Below are 18,878 nucleotides of genomic sequence, written 5' to 3' on the forward strand. Positions count from 1 at the left end.
TTTTGGGACTTTGTCTTCCTGCGGGTTCTAACGCTGTGAACCTCTGTGTGGACTGATCAGTATGTTTCTACTAATCTGATGGTTTTCTGCGAGTGGTTATTTATTATTGGCAGGTTTGGGTTTTTTTGGTGGGGGAGCAAATTATCATTCAACAGTCACCAGGAGAAGATTATCCTGTAACAGATGTGACTCAAAAGCCTTTCAAGCCATCAGGTTGGCAGCTGTATAGTCAGAAAAGTAAGTCCACTGCAGACTACCAGCTCCCTCCCTCCGTAGCATCCCACAATGAGTGGTGTGTGCCAATATCATTTGGTTTTTATGTTAAATATTGTCGGCTTTGTGCCCCATCGTATTCCACCTGTGTAAATCTAGCCAGTTAGCCCATCCCATTCTGTGGAGTGAGGCTCTCCCAGGGGCAGATGATCTCCTCACTTCCCACTCCTCCCCGAGAGGCAGGCCTGGCGTCCTCCTCCTCGTCTTCAGACTCGATGGGGTAGATCCTGCACTCTGGAGGAATGTCTACTTTAATCTGGAAAAAACTGAGAAATGTTGCACAGAAGCTTTTGTAAGATACTCATTGGAGTTTATGTAACGATAAAGAGACATTGTTTGATGAGTAAGCTTTGTTTTAGATTGAGCTATGAGGTTGCTAGTTTCAATCCTTATTAGGTAATTTTTTCAGGCTACTCTATGACTTCCATGATGGCTCTGAAATGTGGGTCAAGCAAAAAATTGTGGCATGTGTAAAATCCTTTCAGAAAATGTAAAAAAAAAAAGAGCAAAAGTTACAACAATTCAGTCTATTTTTTTTTTTTTTTTTTTTTTTTTACTGTTTATACATTCACAGACTTCTTTATCAAGTTCATGTCTTCATTTGTTTCATGCAAACAGCTAATCAGCCAATCACATGGCAGGCTTGTTTATTAAGGTAAACATGTTCAATCTGAGCATCCGAATGGGAAAGCATGGACATTTAAGTGACATTGAACATGGTACGGTCGCTGGTATCAGACAGGCTGGTCTATTTCAGACACTGCTGATCTACTGGGATTTCCACACATAACCATCTCAAGGGTTTTCAGAGGATGGGCTGAAAAAGGGAAACTGTCAAGTGAACAGCAGTTCTCTGGGAGGAAAAAATATATTGTTGATGTCAAAAGTCAGAGGAGCTTGGGCATACTGGTTGGAGATGTAAATAAACAGGAACCACTGGTTCCAACCAGAGTGTGCAAAGTAGCACCTCTGAATGCACAAACGTCCAACCTTGAAGCAGATGGACGACAGCAACAGAAGACCAGGAAACAAGTTTAGCTAAATTTAATAATAGAAGAATGAATAATTTTCCCCTTGTCTGATTCAGCTGCCGAATTCAGACGTTCTGGTCGGCATAAATAACCTGAATGAACATGGATCCACCCTGCAATGTATCAGCAGTTCAGGCTGGTGGTGGTAAAATGGTGTGGGGGATATTTCCTTAGTTCCAGATGAGCTTGGTTTAAACACCACAGCCAAACTCAGTGCTGCTGCTGACAGGGTCAACAGTTGTATTGTGCAACTAGCAGTATTTTTCACTGCATATAGCATGAATGGAAGTTAGCAAGAAATAGAAAGAACTAAACAAATTTATTAATGTTCAAAACTTAATTAGTATTTGTTTTGTTTATTGTGACTATTCCTTGAGCCACACACATCAGTAGAGACGCTTTACTGATGATGAGCCATATAATCTGTCATAAAACCATTTTCATCCCTATTTAAGAATATTTAAACTCGAATCTGATCAAGTATAAATAATATAGTTTACTTGTTATTGTCTATATTACCAAGACACAAATGTTTCCATATTTTTTTCAAATTAGAGCTGAAATTTTATGAGAGGCATAGTTGTGCTCATATGTATTCATACCCTTTCATTAAAGAAAAGGCTGAATTTACAAGTCACTCAAACAACTGGAGACTTTAAAAAAGGAACAAGAACTAAAAATTTGCAAAAATATTATTTAGTAATATATGACACAGTTTTTTTCATTTAATTGAGTTGAAGAAAAAAAAACAACAACAAACAAATTGGTCCTGGACAAATTAGAGCACTTTTCTGTTGAACAGCGGGACAAAATACCTGTCAACAGGTGCAGAAGTCTGACTGAGAGGAACAGAAAACACCTGACTGTAGCAGAAACATTCAAGGATTGTTCAACAAAATATTAGTTTATGAGTGATGTAATATGTAATAAATTATCCTATTTGTTTGCTTTTTAACAAAAATATGTCTATTGAACCAGAATTAGAAAATAATGTAATGATTTTCGTTAAATTTTTATTTATTACTACTTTAGTCAATTTCAGCTTATTTTACAGGTAGCTGTTTTTTTTTTTGTTTTTTTTTTTCCTTCTTTAATGAAAGGTTATGAATAAATCGAAGACTGTGGAACTTTTCCAAATACTTACTTCCCAGTTCGTCTGGGTGGAGCCTGACTGGGTTCCTCAGGGGTGATTGGCTGTATTCGGCTGCTTGCCCCGGCGGCTGCGTGACATTTCGGCGACAGGCTGGCAAACATGGCCGAGGGGCTGCAGCCACGCTTCAGCAGGCGGCGTAGGGACAGAGCCATGCGAGACTTGGACAAAGTCCCTCCTCCAGGGGCTCGACCATCGGCGTTCACTTTGACTTCACCCTCACTGGCCTCTGCCCGCCGCTCAGAGGCCGAGGTGCTGTCTAAGGCCACACTGATGGGGGACGGGCAGGCTGGGGTGTGGGTGAGGAAAGGGAGAGAAGGCGAGGCATTGGCAAAGGGGGGGTCAGCGATGCCAGAGTAGACAGCAAGGTGAGGGACAGGAGTGGTGAAGCGGCATAACTGTGAGGTCAAAGGGCAAGAGATACAAGTCAGAGGATACACACTACTCACAAAAAATTAGGAACATTCAACTTTTCACTTGAACTCACAAAAAATGTAAAAAGTTGATGCTATATTGACAACATATGAATGCTGTTTTTTTATGTAGAATCCTACAATGATTCCTTCATCAAAAACAATTTATTAAAGCAGTATTGGTTGGCTTAATGTCAACAGTGTTATAAAGATGACTGCTGAAAGGCAAACTTTTGTCGAGCCAGAACATTTAGTGATTTATTCCTGGTTTAGACGCTTTTGTTTGTCTTACAATCGATCACCTTGTTAGAGAGCTGCTTGTTGTGCAATAAATACTTAAACACGGAAAAGTTGTACTTTCAAAGGTATAAGTCAACATAAGCTAGCCTGTAAAGGGTTAGAGTGTATTTTATTCAGAGGTATATATACAGTAGTAGAGGTAAAAGTAAGGTAGAAGTTCTGCCATGTTTTTGGAGCTACCTGTGCATTTAGAACAGGTGTTTTTACTGACAGGCTCATCTACCTGCAGTGGAGCTGAGCTACTTAAATTCAGCTGGTTTAGTGACTGGATGGAAAAGCTGCCGGACTGGACTTTTGGACACCTAGATTATATTAGTACATTCTAACGTACTTTGTTTCTTTACTCTCTTTACTCTCTTTTTCTCTTCTGTTTACCCTCTCCTTTCTTTTGTTCCCACCCTGCTTGTCAGGTTCAGCATAGACTAATTTAAACATAAATAACAAGACTCCAGTATCACCCCGCAATGGACTGGCGAGCTGTCCAGTGTATCCCGCCTTTTCCCAAAGACTGCTGGGATAGTGGATTGGCACGACCCTTCACTAGTTAGGATAATGAATGAATGAATGAATGAATGAATGAATACTTAAGGATCAAAAAGAGCCTCTTGAAAAGCAGATTTGTTCAGCACAACACAGTTGCCAGATCATCAGGCTGCTTGTTGTGATGCTGGACTGGAGAAGAAGTTTCTGCTTAAAAAATAAACCTTTTAGCTCGTGGACATGTCCAGATGTCTGCTTTTAATGTGTAACAAGACATTTTAAGCAAAATTATCTTAGAATAAATCTTTTGAGCACCATGTTCAGCCCTGGAAACCTAAATTCCAACAGCCTGTGTGTTGAAGTTGAACATAGACTTTTTGGAGCAGCAAATCCTGACTACCTACTGGATGGGGTTCTCGTATTTTACTGGATTAAACTAGCCTGCGCTAGATGGAGAAGAAAAGTTGAACTGTTTTCTTTTGTTTGCTAACATAGTTTACAACTAATTTAATAAAAATCAAACTATGTATCCTCACATAAATACGTTAAACTATGAAAAAAGTGGATCCAGCTTATTTTCAAACTTCAAAGTCCTGTTAAAAATGGAGGCGAGGGCATGAGGGTGAAGTTTTTCAGGCAGCCATTTAACAAACCTTACTTTCAAATAACTCAGTTTTGCCTTTGAACTGATTTTCCATCATTTTATTTGCGACACTATGAGGAAATACGTCTGATGTCTGATGACACCAGCTCTTTTCATGTGTTTCTCAGACATAAGGGTCCTTCAGGACACCATTGGCTCTGTATGGCTGAAACATGAGAGCAGTCCACCAAAACTGACTGTTACGTTCGTCAATGTATTGACCAAACAGTAATCAAACAATATTGGCTGCTTACTGAGACCCAGAACCATCGATTTTTCCACATTGCATCCAACTGTTTGTACTCATCGTTTCTAGCAGCGCACTGCCAGAGCTCCCACGTTTGACTGACTGGTTCCTTGGAGACAAACGGTGATTCCTCTCAAACCCAGTCTAAAATTTGACCCAACCTGGATCCACTAACCTTTTTACGAAGATTGCTGCTACTTCAGCCAATTATCTGGGAGATATTGTAAGTATTATACTGACACACATTTATATTTGAAGACTCCACTCAAGGGATGCTCCGGAAAAATCCAATAAAACGGAGCACAGACTGTCCTGGAGAAGACAAAAGCCCCAGTAGAACCTGTCTCTCTCTCTTTGCTTGACCTTTAAAACTTGGGAACATGTTAAGACAAAGGCCTTGTTAACACTATAAAACAGAAGAAAAGCTGTGGACTTGGAGGACACGGTGAGCAGGCATAAGACAACAAATAAAATAAAACACAAACAGATACACATGAGCTGATTTGTGGATGGTTTATTGACTGATGAGAAAAAAAATAAACAAATAAATAAAGCAGGACTACAGAACAATAATTGAGCAAATATGGGGAGTACAACATGTATTATGGGAAACAAATTACGACAGCTGCATTTTGCATGGACACAAATAAAGCGTGTGATAACAGACTGAATGTCCAAATATGACAAATGCTTCTCTGTTTGTCGTCCCTTATCAATATGATAATGACATAATTTAGTATGCATTCACACTAAACACAACCTTTGTCTCTCTTATATGTTTTAGTAGCCCTTAGATGTTTGCACAAAGAAATTTTCCATGTGCATCATTTTATTGTAGGAGGAACAGAAATCCACATCTGCCTAACTGCATGTGTAATTTAAGAGGTAGCATGTTAATATCTTTTTATAATTAACATTAAATTATATATATGCATATAAGGTGTTTTTTTTCTTTTTTTAAACAGTATCTGACCTTATGTGTATAGTTCAACTTGGCTTTGACATCATGCCACTAACATATACTTTCAGCTTCACTATTGCACAGCCCCTTTTCCGTGGATTTTTAAAGCATTCATTTTAATTTTAAGCATTTTAGGCTAAAATATTGATTGAAAGATTTATTTATAAAGACAGCACGCAGCTTTAAAGTTTACCTAAAATGGCATGGTTGTAAAATCAATAAGAAATAAACTATAAGAACATAAAAAAAACCATTAGGAATAAATAGCTAAATCTATTTCTGTCATTATTAAACAATGTGTGTTTGCATTCATTTATTAGGAGGACGAGGAGGAATGTCTTTGCCCTGCTTGCTGAGTTTGCTCATAACCTGCGTGATGTCGACCGGGGCGCTGGCAGCCATCTTGGCCTTTTGCTCCTGCTCCTGCTGTCGGATGATGATGGGGCTGAGACTGGGCCGTCTGTTCCTGGCGTTCTGCTCCAACTGGGCTTCACTGGAAAAGCAGAAGAAAAAGAGGAGAAGGATGAAGAAAATGTAAAAAGAAAAGAGAACACAGATGAAATATGAGGTGAAAACTTCTGTAGCATCTTTCTTTTTCATCTCCTTCTTGGATTGATGACTAGCTTTTCATTCATTTTCATTTACTCTGGTTTTTCTTTATGATCAGTCACAACTTTTTTCGTCAAGTTTTTTAAAACATTTGCCTGAAGAAGCGTAACATGCATGCAAAGTGAGCCACTTACTTGAACCTGTGCTCATCAGGACAGATGGCCTTTTTCTGCGTTTCCTTAAACACTGGAGACTTCAAATACCGTCCGTATGAGTCCTGCGGAAAAACACATAACCTCATCATGAAGCCGCTGTTTGTGCATTTTAGCTTTTTTAAAAAATAAAATTTGTTTCCCATTCTCATATTGAAACTGTTGCTATGTTCACTGACCTTCTTCATGAGCATGTAGATGTGAGTTTGGGCTGCATCCAGAACATATCTGTGTGGGTGCTTCAGCCCCTTCACCGTGATTTCCATTGTTTTTCCATCGATGTTGATCCATCGCGGCGCACCACGAGCCAGGAATGTCCTGAGGAAAAATAAAGAAAGAAGACTGAAGATTAGAGGCTTTAACACAAGCTTACAGTTCATTTATATAGCACAAATTAACTACAAGGTGATTCAAAGTGCTTCACAGAGAAAATAAAACTTTAGATAAGAAGAATAATTTAACATTAAAACAAAAAAGAATGCAAAAGAAAATAACATTAGATAAAAACCATTTTAAAAAATCAGGGTAAAATACTTCATACTGAAGGGTAATTAACAGTTTATATTTACTTAAACTGATTTTTTTATTTAAAAAAAATAATAATAATAAAAAAAAAGAGTCTTAAACTGCATGTCTGATCTAAACTGAAAACAATATTTATCAGAGGAAAAAAGTATTGTTCAAAACGAAACATTGGAAGATTACTTGTAGATCTGCTCTGCTTTCTCCTTCATTGTTGCAGCAGTGCCCCATTTCAGATCCTCGCAGCCTTCCCAGAATGCCAAGTTCTCACCTAAAAAGTCCAGAATAAAGACCAATTGAAACCAACCAAAAGTTTATCATCATCTATTTAAATTTCAACCAACGCACCGCTGAACTCTTTCTTCAGGAAGAGTCTGAAATCATCTCGTCCTCGAGGGTCTGACAGCAGCTCACTAAAGCTGAACGTCCACCTCTCTACGCGCATCTTAGTGGGTATTTCCACACTGCCGAACACACAATTAACAACACAGAAACAAAATTAGTAAACCAGTCAAAATTTGTTTCAATTTTAGCCTGAAAATTTAGTTAAAGTTGACAATTCCTAGTTGACTCACTTGGACTGGTTCAGGGACCAGTACGTGGGGTCATCAGTGAGCCAAGGGTTGCTTGGAAGACACTTGGAGAAAAAAGGGTCGTGGCCTGTATAGGTGGTGCAGTATTTCACCAATCTGCAAAGAATTCATGCTGCTTTCAATTCATTCCCTCTGTGCGCTTGTTAGCGTTTCACACTTATCCATGTTGTTAGCTATGAAGCTCACATTTCTCATAAAAAAGATTGTTTGAATTTCCTCCTTTTTTCTCTCTGCCTCGCTCCTGCCCTGCATCCTCTATATCTCCTCTTCAAGTTGTATGGGATTTGGGGTTAATTACAATCTAATTCACTTGGTTTTGGATCCATGTATCCTGCTGCCAAACAGCTTTTCTGTTACCATGCATATTCATTCATACATTCATCATGTATGAGGAGAAACCACTTAAACAGTACAGATGTGAAAACAAAACAAAACTGTATATAAAGAATGAATGTAGTCTGGTCAGACCTACTACAAATTGCTAATGCCACATTGTAAAATGAAAATGTTCTAAACATCAAAAACATTTTCCATGAATAATGCAAACACTTTGTTAATAATATAATACGTTTACTCTGTAGTCTGACTGAAGCAGATTAGACTGGATTACTATTAATGTTCCCCAGAGAAGATATAATTCTTTAGCAGTAGTCAGCACACTTACCCAATGTAAAACACAAAATAGTAAAAAAAAAAAAAGTTGGACTTATGCAAGTATAAAAACATATAAGACCTGGTAAATCTCAAAAATGCTCCAACAAGAACGTTCAAAATGGTAAAATCAGGTATAATTTCACACAGTAAACAGCACAGCTGGAAAAAAATTCTGTGTAACTCATCGAACTAGTCTGTGTGTGACAAAATGTGTGCAGCACCTGAGAAGCAGCAGATTTAGTCTAGATAGTGATCGTACGCCGTTTTGAGATATAATCTGACCAATGCATCTCATCAGACGTGACTGGTCGGTCGAAAGTATTGAAAAGAAGGTAAGATGAGTGGCTGTCTTACGCGCCAATGGACACAGATGACTTCACTCTGGGCCTCATGATGGACTGCTGGGTGAAGATCATCTTGAAGTGGCAGGAAAGAGACGTGACAGACAGAATGACGTACAACTGTTAGCTGTTAAACAACAGGATGATGGAAAAGATAAAGCTGGAGCAAAGACGTCACTTACAATTCTCTCATAGTCGTCTGGCGTTTTCGTCTGTGCACAAAAAGAAAAAAATACATGCATTAATTACAACTTTCAAATAACGTCACGGTTTTAAATAATTATGCACAAATTAGGGGAAATATTTTGCAGTGACATTTATTTGCATGAGCTTTAATTTCAGACTTGTGAGTTTTAGGGGGTTTGGAGGTATGCAGCCTCCTGGGAAATGCCTGGAGAAGAGAAGAGAAGAGAAGAGAAGAGAAGAGAAGAGAAGAGAAGAGAAGAGAAGAGAAGAGAAGAGAAGAGAAGGGAAATGAGAGGAGGTTAATAAAAGACATGGTAGACATGAAGCATCCTTTACTGCAGCTGCATTCATGCATTAAAGCTTCTTACTGGATATAAGCTGATTGACAGGAATTATGTTCAAACAGGTCATGCATTGACTCACCTGTTACCTCGACTGTGTTGGGATCTGCTCGTCGCTCCAGCCCGTAGTCCATGGCGCTCACTGTCCCCGGCTGCACACACATAAAACAAGCAATTAAACAATGTGTGTTTTCCAGAGGACTAATTAATTACAGCAGATGGCTGTTTTCTGATGCTAATCATCGGATAATTATGTATCAGGCTTTATAAGGTCATGTGAGGCAACAAAAGGCTAGAAACCAGTGTAAAAAAGGGGATTCATATCTTTGCTTGCAGCAGATCCCTTAAAAATGGGAAATGGACTATCTTCACATCACATTTACCTGCAAACAGCTGAGCTTTTCTGCAGTGTTAGATCTACATGTCCATATTTTACATACAATCTATGCTTACTAGTGTAAATACTACCTTGGAATAGGAGGAAAAAACAGCTTTTTCAGCTAAACTTGTAAAAACCTCAGCACCTGTTCAGGGTTGTCACTGTGTGACGTTGTCACCTTGTGTGTGACGTTCGGCACTGCCTGATGAGTGAAGCCTGCATGTGCATGAAACCTTCAATGTCAGAAACACAAATCTACTTTGTCAGGGCTACAGACACCTGCTGATCAGCTCATCGGTGATCAAAACTTGAAATGCAACACTACAGCCACAGAAATTCACACAGAGTTTAAATTATACTGACTATACATAGCCACATTCTGTGCTGCCACTTCTTGCATTATGAATAAAAAAGTAACATTTCATTTTTCTTTCTCTTGCCAAGGTTCAGGTCTGTTCATGTCTCCACTTCAAGGAAACTAAGGAGTTAATTGATACAAAGCTCCACAATATCAAATAAAAGCCGTGCAATTTTCATTGATGAATACTACAATACCGATTTGATTTTGATATATTAAGAAATATTTCAAGATACTGTGCTAATCAAAGGTGTAATAATACGAGCTGAGTTGCAGTTTTGCAGCTGGTCATGTTGTAGAAGATGCACTAAACAGAACTTCCTCCAACTGGATTGCAGATGTCATTAATACACCTGTATTTGTCCTAAAATGAAGCCAAAATGTCTCTATTTAGGAAGTGTGTTTGTGATATTAATAACATGTTGATGTGAAATACACTATTCACAAAAAGTTAGGGATATTCAGCTTTTGGGTGAAATTTCACAACAAGCCTAAAATGCATTCAAACCTGTACAGGTGAACTTAATGTGTTCTTCTCTAAGCTTTTAAATGCACATGTCCAACTGTTAAATATTTCAATAGATTTTGCACAAGTTGCTGTTCTCTAACAAGGAGCTTAACGGCAAAAATCACGGCAGGTGTGTGATCCTTGAATTGACATTCCAAACCGTTTCCATCAGCGTGGTCTGCGTGCTAGACGACCTGCACGGGTACCTGACCACACCACCAGGCACAGGCATCATCGTCTTGCATGGGCCAGGGAGCATTTACGCTGGACGAGGAACCAGTGGGCCTCAGTGCTGTTCTCTGATGAAAGTCGATTCACACTGAGCAGAAATGATGGCCGGCAACGATGTTGGAGACGTCAGGGAGAGCGCTATGCATCAGCCACTGTTGTCACCAGGCCAGCTTTTGGTGGTGGCGGTGTTACAGTGTGGGCAGGGGTGTCCACTTGGTACAGAACTGCCCTACACTTTGTGAATGGTACAGTGACAAGCCCATACTACCTGAATAACATCATTAATCCAGTGATTGTGCCCCTACATGAACAGCACAGGCCTAATTCCATCTTCATGGACGACAATGCTCCTGCTCATCGAGGCCGCATCATCAGGGAACGGCTGTTGGAGACTGGTGTACCTCAAATGGAATGGCCTGCACTCTCTCCAGACCTGAATCCCATTGAAAACCTGTGGGATCAGCTGAGCCGTCGTGTAGAGGCTCGAGACCCTGCACCCCAGAACCTCAATGACCTGAGGGCTGCCCTTCAAGAAGAGTGGGATGCCATGCCTCAGCAGGCAATAAGTTGCCTTGTGAACAGCATGAGACGTCGTTGTCAAGCTGTAATTGATGCTCAAGGTCACATGACGAGATATTGAGACGTTCAAATTTTTTGTTGTGGTGTAACTACCATTGTTGTTACCTTTTGTGTTGAATGAATTTTTTGAGATGAAGAAATCAGTAGTGCATCCTTCTACTTAAATGTCTTACTTTTATGATATTATATCACTGTAGCATGAACATATTGCATTTTCCATAAATTTCACCTGAAAGCCAAATATCCCTAACTTTTTGTGAGTAGTGTATCAATATTACACAATCCTGCACTGAAAAAAGCAGGAATGGATGGGTGGATGGATGGATGGATGGATGGATGGATGGATGGATGGATGGATGGATGGATGGATGGAGAATTATAAAACAACCTATTTTATACATTTTGTGCAGCCATAGTTTAATATTATGCAACTACTCTGGTACTTAAATCAGTGATCTTAAATCAGACAAACAGAGAAGTCCATACTTCTCCAGTGCTATCTAGTAGGCTACCAGCTTGCAGAGATTTGGTGCTGCAACGTCTCTCCTACAAATGCATAACTTACAGCAGGCAGGGACTCGCATCAGACAGTGACAGAGTTCATTAAATAACATGCATCTTGTTTTTGGTGAATAAAAGTAACCTTAAAATTCAATCAACACTCAACTGTGTTTCTGCATCAAATGTCGTTCATATGCTATGATGCCAAACCAATAGCTGTTACTCTGTGGCTACGTTCACATCACCAGCTTTGCTCATCTGAACAAAAACAGAATAGATTTGATGATTCTGAATGGTAGGTGCATCATACATATGACTTTGATTCTTTTTAACCTAACTTCATCGGAAAAGGCGAAATATTACGTTAAAAGCCAGATGGCTAGCTTTAGCTTGTTTAGCAGTCATTGCTTGTAATGCTGTAGGAATGCAGCAGGTTTATGCCGCATGCACTGAATATATCCAGCAGGACCTCACAAAGAAGTGTCACTAATCAGATCGTGACAAATGCAATCGTCCATCCACTCTCTGAATGAATGACTGTGTTTTTATGTCCACACAACCCGGAAAAAATCAGGTGAGTCATATTAACGGAAACACAAAAAGGGACTTTAGCTACTGGTAATGGGAAGTATCCTCAGTGCAAACAGACACAAGGACAGATTCATTCCACTGCCTCCAGCTGCATCTGGCTGAAGTCACATTTACAGTGTCAGTTACCCTGAGATACAGTAGATGACACACTTTGTTCTGTCTGCAGCTGATACTGTTAGGTCTTCCTTTGCCATTGCTGGCTGGCGTGTTATCCAGCCTCACAACACAAAACACTCCGCGAACACGAGGCGAAATCCACTGCAGCACATTTTCCCATTCATTGTGAAATATTAATCAGCTGTGCCCTTTTCCTCTGCCTGGACATATAATTATAACGAGGAATCACAGGGAGAGATAATGAGATACCCCGGGAAGTATAGAGGTGGCATGCAATTTATTTTCACACCTCTGTCTACTGGCATTCCACTTACAGTGCATGTACATGAAGCTGCATCCTGTGTTCACAGTGCAAGTCTGATAACTATCTGTGTGTGTGTGTGTGTTCTTGTGTTTCTCGTGTCGTGAGGACATAAATCTGTCCGAATCACAACTTTATGGGGATCCATCTCTCCTCTAATGAAAAAAGGAACTCCTCATAATGTAAATCATAACGTGTTTGCATGTCAGAGGAAGGCTCAAGGAGAAAAGTGTCTGAAAGTCACTGTAATGGTATGTAAAGTGTGTTTGTGTTTCTCACCGGAGGTCTGTGAACCACCCAGTAGGCTCTCTCCTGACAGTCAAACACCACGCGGTCTGGTTTCTTCCTCTCTTTTGCAGCTCTAAAAGAAAAAAACAACACAGTGAAGCACAATCGTAGCATCGTGTTTACCTGAAAGCTGAGTGATATCACCCTTAAACACCTACCTGTACTGCTCTTTAGCTTGCATCACTATGAAATCCCATTTATGATTCATCCACTTGTGAAGATGGTTGTATTGCTCCTGAAAACATAAAATAACACGTCAGGAAATGCCAATCGACAAAATGATGTCCTACCGTGTCTCGGTTGCATTCTCACCTGCTCGTGGAGCTCAAGGATTCCTTTTTTACGGATGTTTCTTTTCGCCAAGTAGATTGCTTTGGGGATGAAACAGAAAGGAGTGTTTACTGAAAGCGGATCGAAAGACATGAGAGAAAATGTAGGTGACAGCTGCGGTCACGCTCACCATAATCTGTGTCCTCAACAGACCACTGCTGGGTGGGCCAGAAATAAGGTGTCTGAAAGGGAATGCAGGACCTCATGTTAATGTTTGGTCAGATTATTTCTGTTTGTTTGTTTTAGCAGAAATATTTAAGAAAAAAAAAGGCAGAATTTCATTAAACTAAGTGTAGAGATGAAGCATTAGCAAAGGAATAACCGCTTTAATTTCAGGAGATTTTGTGTAACTTCTCAATGATTCATTAATTAAGAATAATTGAAGGTTTAAGGTGCATTGTTTGTAGAAATGGCTTTCAATGAATATATTTGATGTTGAGGTAAACTTTATTTTTGACATCTGGAAATCTGTGAAGAACGATTTTTCCTTTCACATAGTCAGTCTGTTTATCAAAAGCAATAATCCTCCAAAAAAAAGATCAATAATGATTGAAAACATTTCATTTAGGTTTGTTATTGTATGCTACCATGTGCTTAAAAACTGACAAATGCTCTGATTAGCTAATATTCTACACACCAATTCCTACAAGTACAATCATAAATCACCATTAACACAATATTAACTTATGTCAATTTTCTTTGACATAAGACAAAAAAAAAAAACAAAAAAACACAATGTATCAACATTTATATTCTTTTGCCTGGACAAAAAAACCCAATAAATTAAGATTTAAATATACTACATTCTAGTCGTAATTGTGTGTCAAATGACTACACCATAAAATATAAATGTAATCAATCTATTAGAAACATTTTGCTTTAAGACTTTACTCAAAGAACTGGCTTGGGTTCTGCTTGTACATGGAAATGGAAATATTTCCAATTAAATGGAGAACTAGATCATGTCATTCTGCTGTGATTAATTAAGACCAATTTCCATCCAACACCTCCCAGTGGAAGATTTATACTTCATATAGTTTAATATACAGTAGTAAGCATGATATACATAAAACACCCTCCCATCTCCTCTGGGCATGGCAGGCGGCTGTTCATCTCAAGCTCAGGTCCTCCACCAGTCCTGGGAGCTTGAGATCCTACGCAGCATCTTAGCCGTACCTAGGACTGCGCTCCACAGGATGGAGATGTCTGATGATCTCCAGGTATCTGTTGGAGCCACTTCTCCAGCATGGGGGACACAGAGCCCAGTGCTCCCATGACTACAGGTACTACTGTTGCTTTCACCTTCCAGGCCTTCTCCAGTTCTTCCTTGAGGCCTTGGTACTTCTCCGGTTTCTCATGCTCCTTTGTCCTGATATTTCCATCATTGGGGATGAATAAATAGACCACTAGAGCGTACATCTTCTACTTACCCACAATCATCGTGTTCGGTTGGTTGGCCACCACCATTTGCTCTCTCCTCTTATTCTCAACCACCTTGGGAGGTTTTTCCCATTGAGACTTTGGGGTCTCCAGTCTATATTCTGCACAGATGTTTCTGTAGGCTATGCTGGCTTCTTGGTTTACAGCATTTCTTGTATTCTTTGCCTGCCAGCATCTTGCACCCTGCTGGGAGGTGCTGCACCTTGAGTCCTGCTTGGTCTGGTAGATCTGAGCCTCCGTGGCCCTGGTACTCAACACTTGCTTCTGTGCTGCCATGATTAGTGTGCCGTCCTTCAGTCCAGCCCTCTCCAGCCACTCGTAGGACTTGTTCATATCGGATACTTCAGCAATCTGTCAGTAGTACATCCCAGGATTTTTCCTCCAATGAATGACGACTATATAAGTATATAAATGTGTGTGTGTGTACAATCAGAGCTGTATGAGTAACCAAACTCCACATACACTCTAAAGGTAGTGTTTCATTGTTCTGTGGCATTTTCTTCTATAAACAGACAAAAACTCTGTTTACAGCTGCTTAAGATCCAGTTTGCACTGTGCACATTCCAGCGTGCTTGTTAGATGCTTATGTTCTAACAAGCATGCTGGAATATTCTTCCTACTTTATGCGAACATGTGCATCCCGTTTATGCAAGAACAATACAAACAAAATGGGAATTCACTTATATAATTGTTGCTATGTAAAAGCAGAATAGCTCTACAAGGAATGTGGATGTCAGCCACATAAAATGAAGCTTCCTACACTTCCTGTTCAAAGTTCTCCAATGTTCAGATTATTAGCCTCCTTCATTTTTCAGGGTTTATGTTTGAAATGTGGTGCGTTTACCTGGAAGCGATACAGGGACCCGTCTGGTTTGATCACTAAACGTTTATGATCTTGTAAAGGGTAGATGTATCCTAACGCCACCAGCATAGTGCCCAAACTCCTGGCCTCTGAAGACAGAGCACACACAGATAGACGAGATTTCCATTTCCCTTCAGCGTACCTTACCCATTAGCATCTTAACTTGAATTATTTTTAGCAAAAACTGTTAACTCGTATCAGTTTGGTTGGCCTCACTCACCTTGTGCATCTATTTCAAACTTGTCTGCTAGCCACATAATTATGTCTTCACCTGAGGAAGAAGACGCAGGGAGAAATTTGACAGCAAAACTCAGCAAACGAAAAATCTGAAATAAAAAATATTAACGGCTGTTTGCATGAGAATTCGTGTGCCTGTAAATGTCAGACTAATGTCAGGAGAAAGGCTGAAGGAGAAGAAGAGGAGAAAGAAGGCAGGAGGTCGGTGGATAAAAAAAGAGACAAAAGGGAGAAAATTGGAGATAAAATGTGGGAAAATGTCATAGAAGATGGTGCATAAGATGGGAAAAGAACTGGGGGAAAAGGAGAGTCAAATAAAAGGGAAGAGCATGAGCTGCCGTATTTAGTTTCATTCATTCGGCTGCCTGGAATGAAGGCTTTCAGAATGACGTAGGAATCTAGGTTCCCACATCCCTTTTTCTCCTCCACCACCTACTCTCTTTATTCCTCTTTGTATTTGTATCGGTTTGTGCTCGTTTCCTCTCGCCTGCTCAATCATCCTCCTCCTCCTTCACCTCCTACTTTTTCCCTCTGCCTGAGTCTGAGACCATGGGGGTTGTCATGGAGATGAAATCTGTAGCTCTTGAGTTTGAGCCCATAGCTCTGGTACCCCTCCAGTGAGACTATGCAGGCACAATCACAGAACCAGACGTTGAATAACATCATGTGTGCACTGCATAGTGTGTGTGTGTGTGTGTGTGTGCACATGTGAGTCTGTCCTCCTTACCAGTGAGAGCATGCGGTATTGTTGTGATAACCAGTCTCTGAGGCTGTGACTTGACTCCTGTGCTGGGGTCCTGCATCTCCAGCAGCACCTTCTCTGCCTGTAACAGAACATTATAATAATTGAGAGAATAGATGGAAGGGGATAGAGGTCACCATGCCAACAGGTTGCTTTGACAACAGGTTATAAGGGCAGCCCGCGTGGAACAAAAAAGAAATTGGAATTTGCGTGGAAATATTTGATTTCTGTGCATGAAAATTTGCAAATATTCAAGCATCAATGAAGGGATGTTGATGATCGTTTTCATCTTCAGGGCGCATAGCATCACTTATCTACATTTAGTGGCAACTGAAGCTGGATATCGGACAGACTCTGCACTGATTCAGTTATTGTGATTCACCAAGTCAGCCCGCTATTCATAAACCTTAATGCTGCGTTAGAAAGTGATGAGATGTGAGACAATGTTCCCTGATCTCAAGGCTTTTCTTTGGCTTGTGTTGGGTGGTTTGCAATGAGTCACCTCCTTTCTAAACATCAGCAGCTATCAGCGGATCCTGATGCTCCCATAGGTCCCACAAAAAGGTGTGTATCAGAAAGAAGAAGTCCTGCACTGCATTAGTTGGGTTTGTGTGAAAGCACGAGTGTATATGTGTTTGTGAGGGAGCGTGCAGCTGACTCTTAGGGCTGTTTGAAGTAGCTTTGCACTTTGAAGTTGTCCTGGAGAGGCTATAAACCCCAGGCTGAGCCAGAGCAAAGTGGGCTTTCATGGACATGAACTCAAAGTTCTCCTGGGGATGAGTTCTCTGCGCATTCTTCTGGAGTGCAAGACATAGTGAATGATGCATCTGATATAAATAAACTTATATGACATTTGCTTTTATTTTTCTCAATTTTTTCCTGACATATTGTTTTCTGTGACGCTGTGATAAATATCCAGCTCTTGAATGAATTTGAAATCTGATATGATGAATCGAGCCACACTCCGGCCACAGGGCTGGGCTGTTGTTTTCAATACGCAGCGCCTGGATTAACTTCTTCCCATCAGCTGCTGCGTATAGATGGGAGCACTTAAACTGATCCAGACTTAATGCTTATTAAACTGAATGACCTTATCACTGTGAAAAGGTTGAAACAAAAACAGTCTAACCGTAAATGTGTTTAAATGAAGTGCACACAGAAATCAAAATGTCATCTGATTTACAGTTTTCTGACATTTTGTCAGTTTATTTACACGCCTGTCTGGTTGATTCTTCTTCAAATTAAATTATATTTTATTCTACTGCTAAAACTAAGATATAAAGAAATTATTTAGGCAGATAATGCGTTGAGAGTATGGATTTCCATTCAATGGACCAATTACTACCTGTAGGATTTGTTGCTTTACAAAATGACTCATTAGGAAATGCACATACACACAAAAAGCATCAAGACACTAGGAGTCCCCGGAAAATCTGGTTATTTATTACATAATTAATAAAAGAATGGTTTTGGTTTTGCAGGGGACCAGCACAGCCCGAATTTTGAGAATTCACATGTTTTTTGTTGTGCGTCTGCAGGAACACTCAAATAGCTTGTGATTTATGTCATCTCCAGTATAAAAGGGTAGCCTACCTTTTTTAGACAAGCCATTCGTGGCCGGTACCTCTGTCCATGATCCCGGATAGCGTTTCTAATGGTCATGCTGTTGTTCCTTTGTATTCTCTCACACACGTATATATTGCTACTGTGGCCACCGAGCCCGGTGTCGTGTGGGGATGCTGAAGGGAATCGAAATTATCGACGGGGATGCTGCGTTCAGGTGTGCCGCGAAAGCTCTAGCTCAGAATATGAAAAACACCAAAATGTCGTTTATAATGTTTAAATGAGCATTGTAATCCAATTAAATGCAAGGCACGCGTGATTTATGGACAAACCAAACAACAACAGATGAGCAGTTTAATCAGTGACGCTGAATAATCAAAATAGCGATGTGTATTCCAAAACTTTTTTAAATAATTTATTGAAACAAAGGTTTTATACTGTCAAGCTCTAAAATGTCTCAAAGATAAAGCAATATGTCTAGGTCTATGCTTTATAGCTGATACTTTTCGTTAATGTTTACCATCTTTTAATGGTACACAAAGCAGAGTTGAATAGATTGTTTGTATATCCTACAGCCTCTGAATGCAGCGTAAGTAAACCGACAATGGAACCAACCAATCAGAATGCTTCTTTTTCAACGGCGAAAACGTGAGTCGGTTTCTAGATGTAACCAGCAGATGGCGACAGTGTATCATCGGCGAATTGTAGTTAACGTTCGGATTTAATGCCTTTACCACTGTTAACTTTGTTAAAAATGTCCCTTTTTTTCTGTATTGTAGTATATTAATACATAATTATATATATACATACAATCAAACCAAATACATATATCAATATGAAATAACTTTCAAAAGGAAACTTGCGTGACTAAAATCACAAAAATCTCAAAGTAATTTCCTTTAAACACACACATTTCAGCTATAAGCTTAATTTTGTGTGTAAAAAGGATGTTTGT

The 18,878-nt window shown here is 39.8% G+C and overlaps 1 protein-coding gene across 1 annotated transcript; it reads right to left on the bottom strand.

The window, feature by feature from the left end:
• Positions 1-376: 376 nt before the first annotated feature.
• LOC306771779 (regulator of G-protein signaling 9-like) lies at positions 377-18,022 on the bottom strand (the record flags this gene model as incomplete). Its single annotated transcript, XM_079261096.1, has 19 exons — positions 377-539; positions 2,449-2,852; positions 5,868-5,991; positions 6,242-6,324; positions 6,439-6,577; positions 6,965-7,052; positions 7,130-7,245; positions 7,357-7,470; positions 8,383-8,444; positions 8,552-8,581; positions 8,986-9,048; positions 12,741-12,822; positions 12,908-12,984; positions 13,062-13,120; positions 13,210-13,261; positions 15,364-15,470; positions 15,602-15,652; positions 16,346-16,442; positions 17,954-18,022. The coding sequence occupies 19 exons, from the start codon at positions 18,020-18,022 to the stop codon at positions 377-379; spliced, it is 1,980 nt and encodes a 659-aa protein (XP_079117222.1).
• Positions 18,023-18,878: the final 856 nt, after the last annotated feature.

The sequence above is a fragment of the Telmatherina bonti genome, assembly GCF_933228915.1.
Source record: "Telmatherina bonti genome assembly, chromosome: 21".
Classification (NCBI taxonomy): Eukaryota; Metazoa; Chordata; class Actinopteri; order Atheriniformes; family Telmatherinidae; genus Telmatherina; species Telmatherina bonti.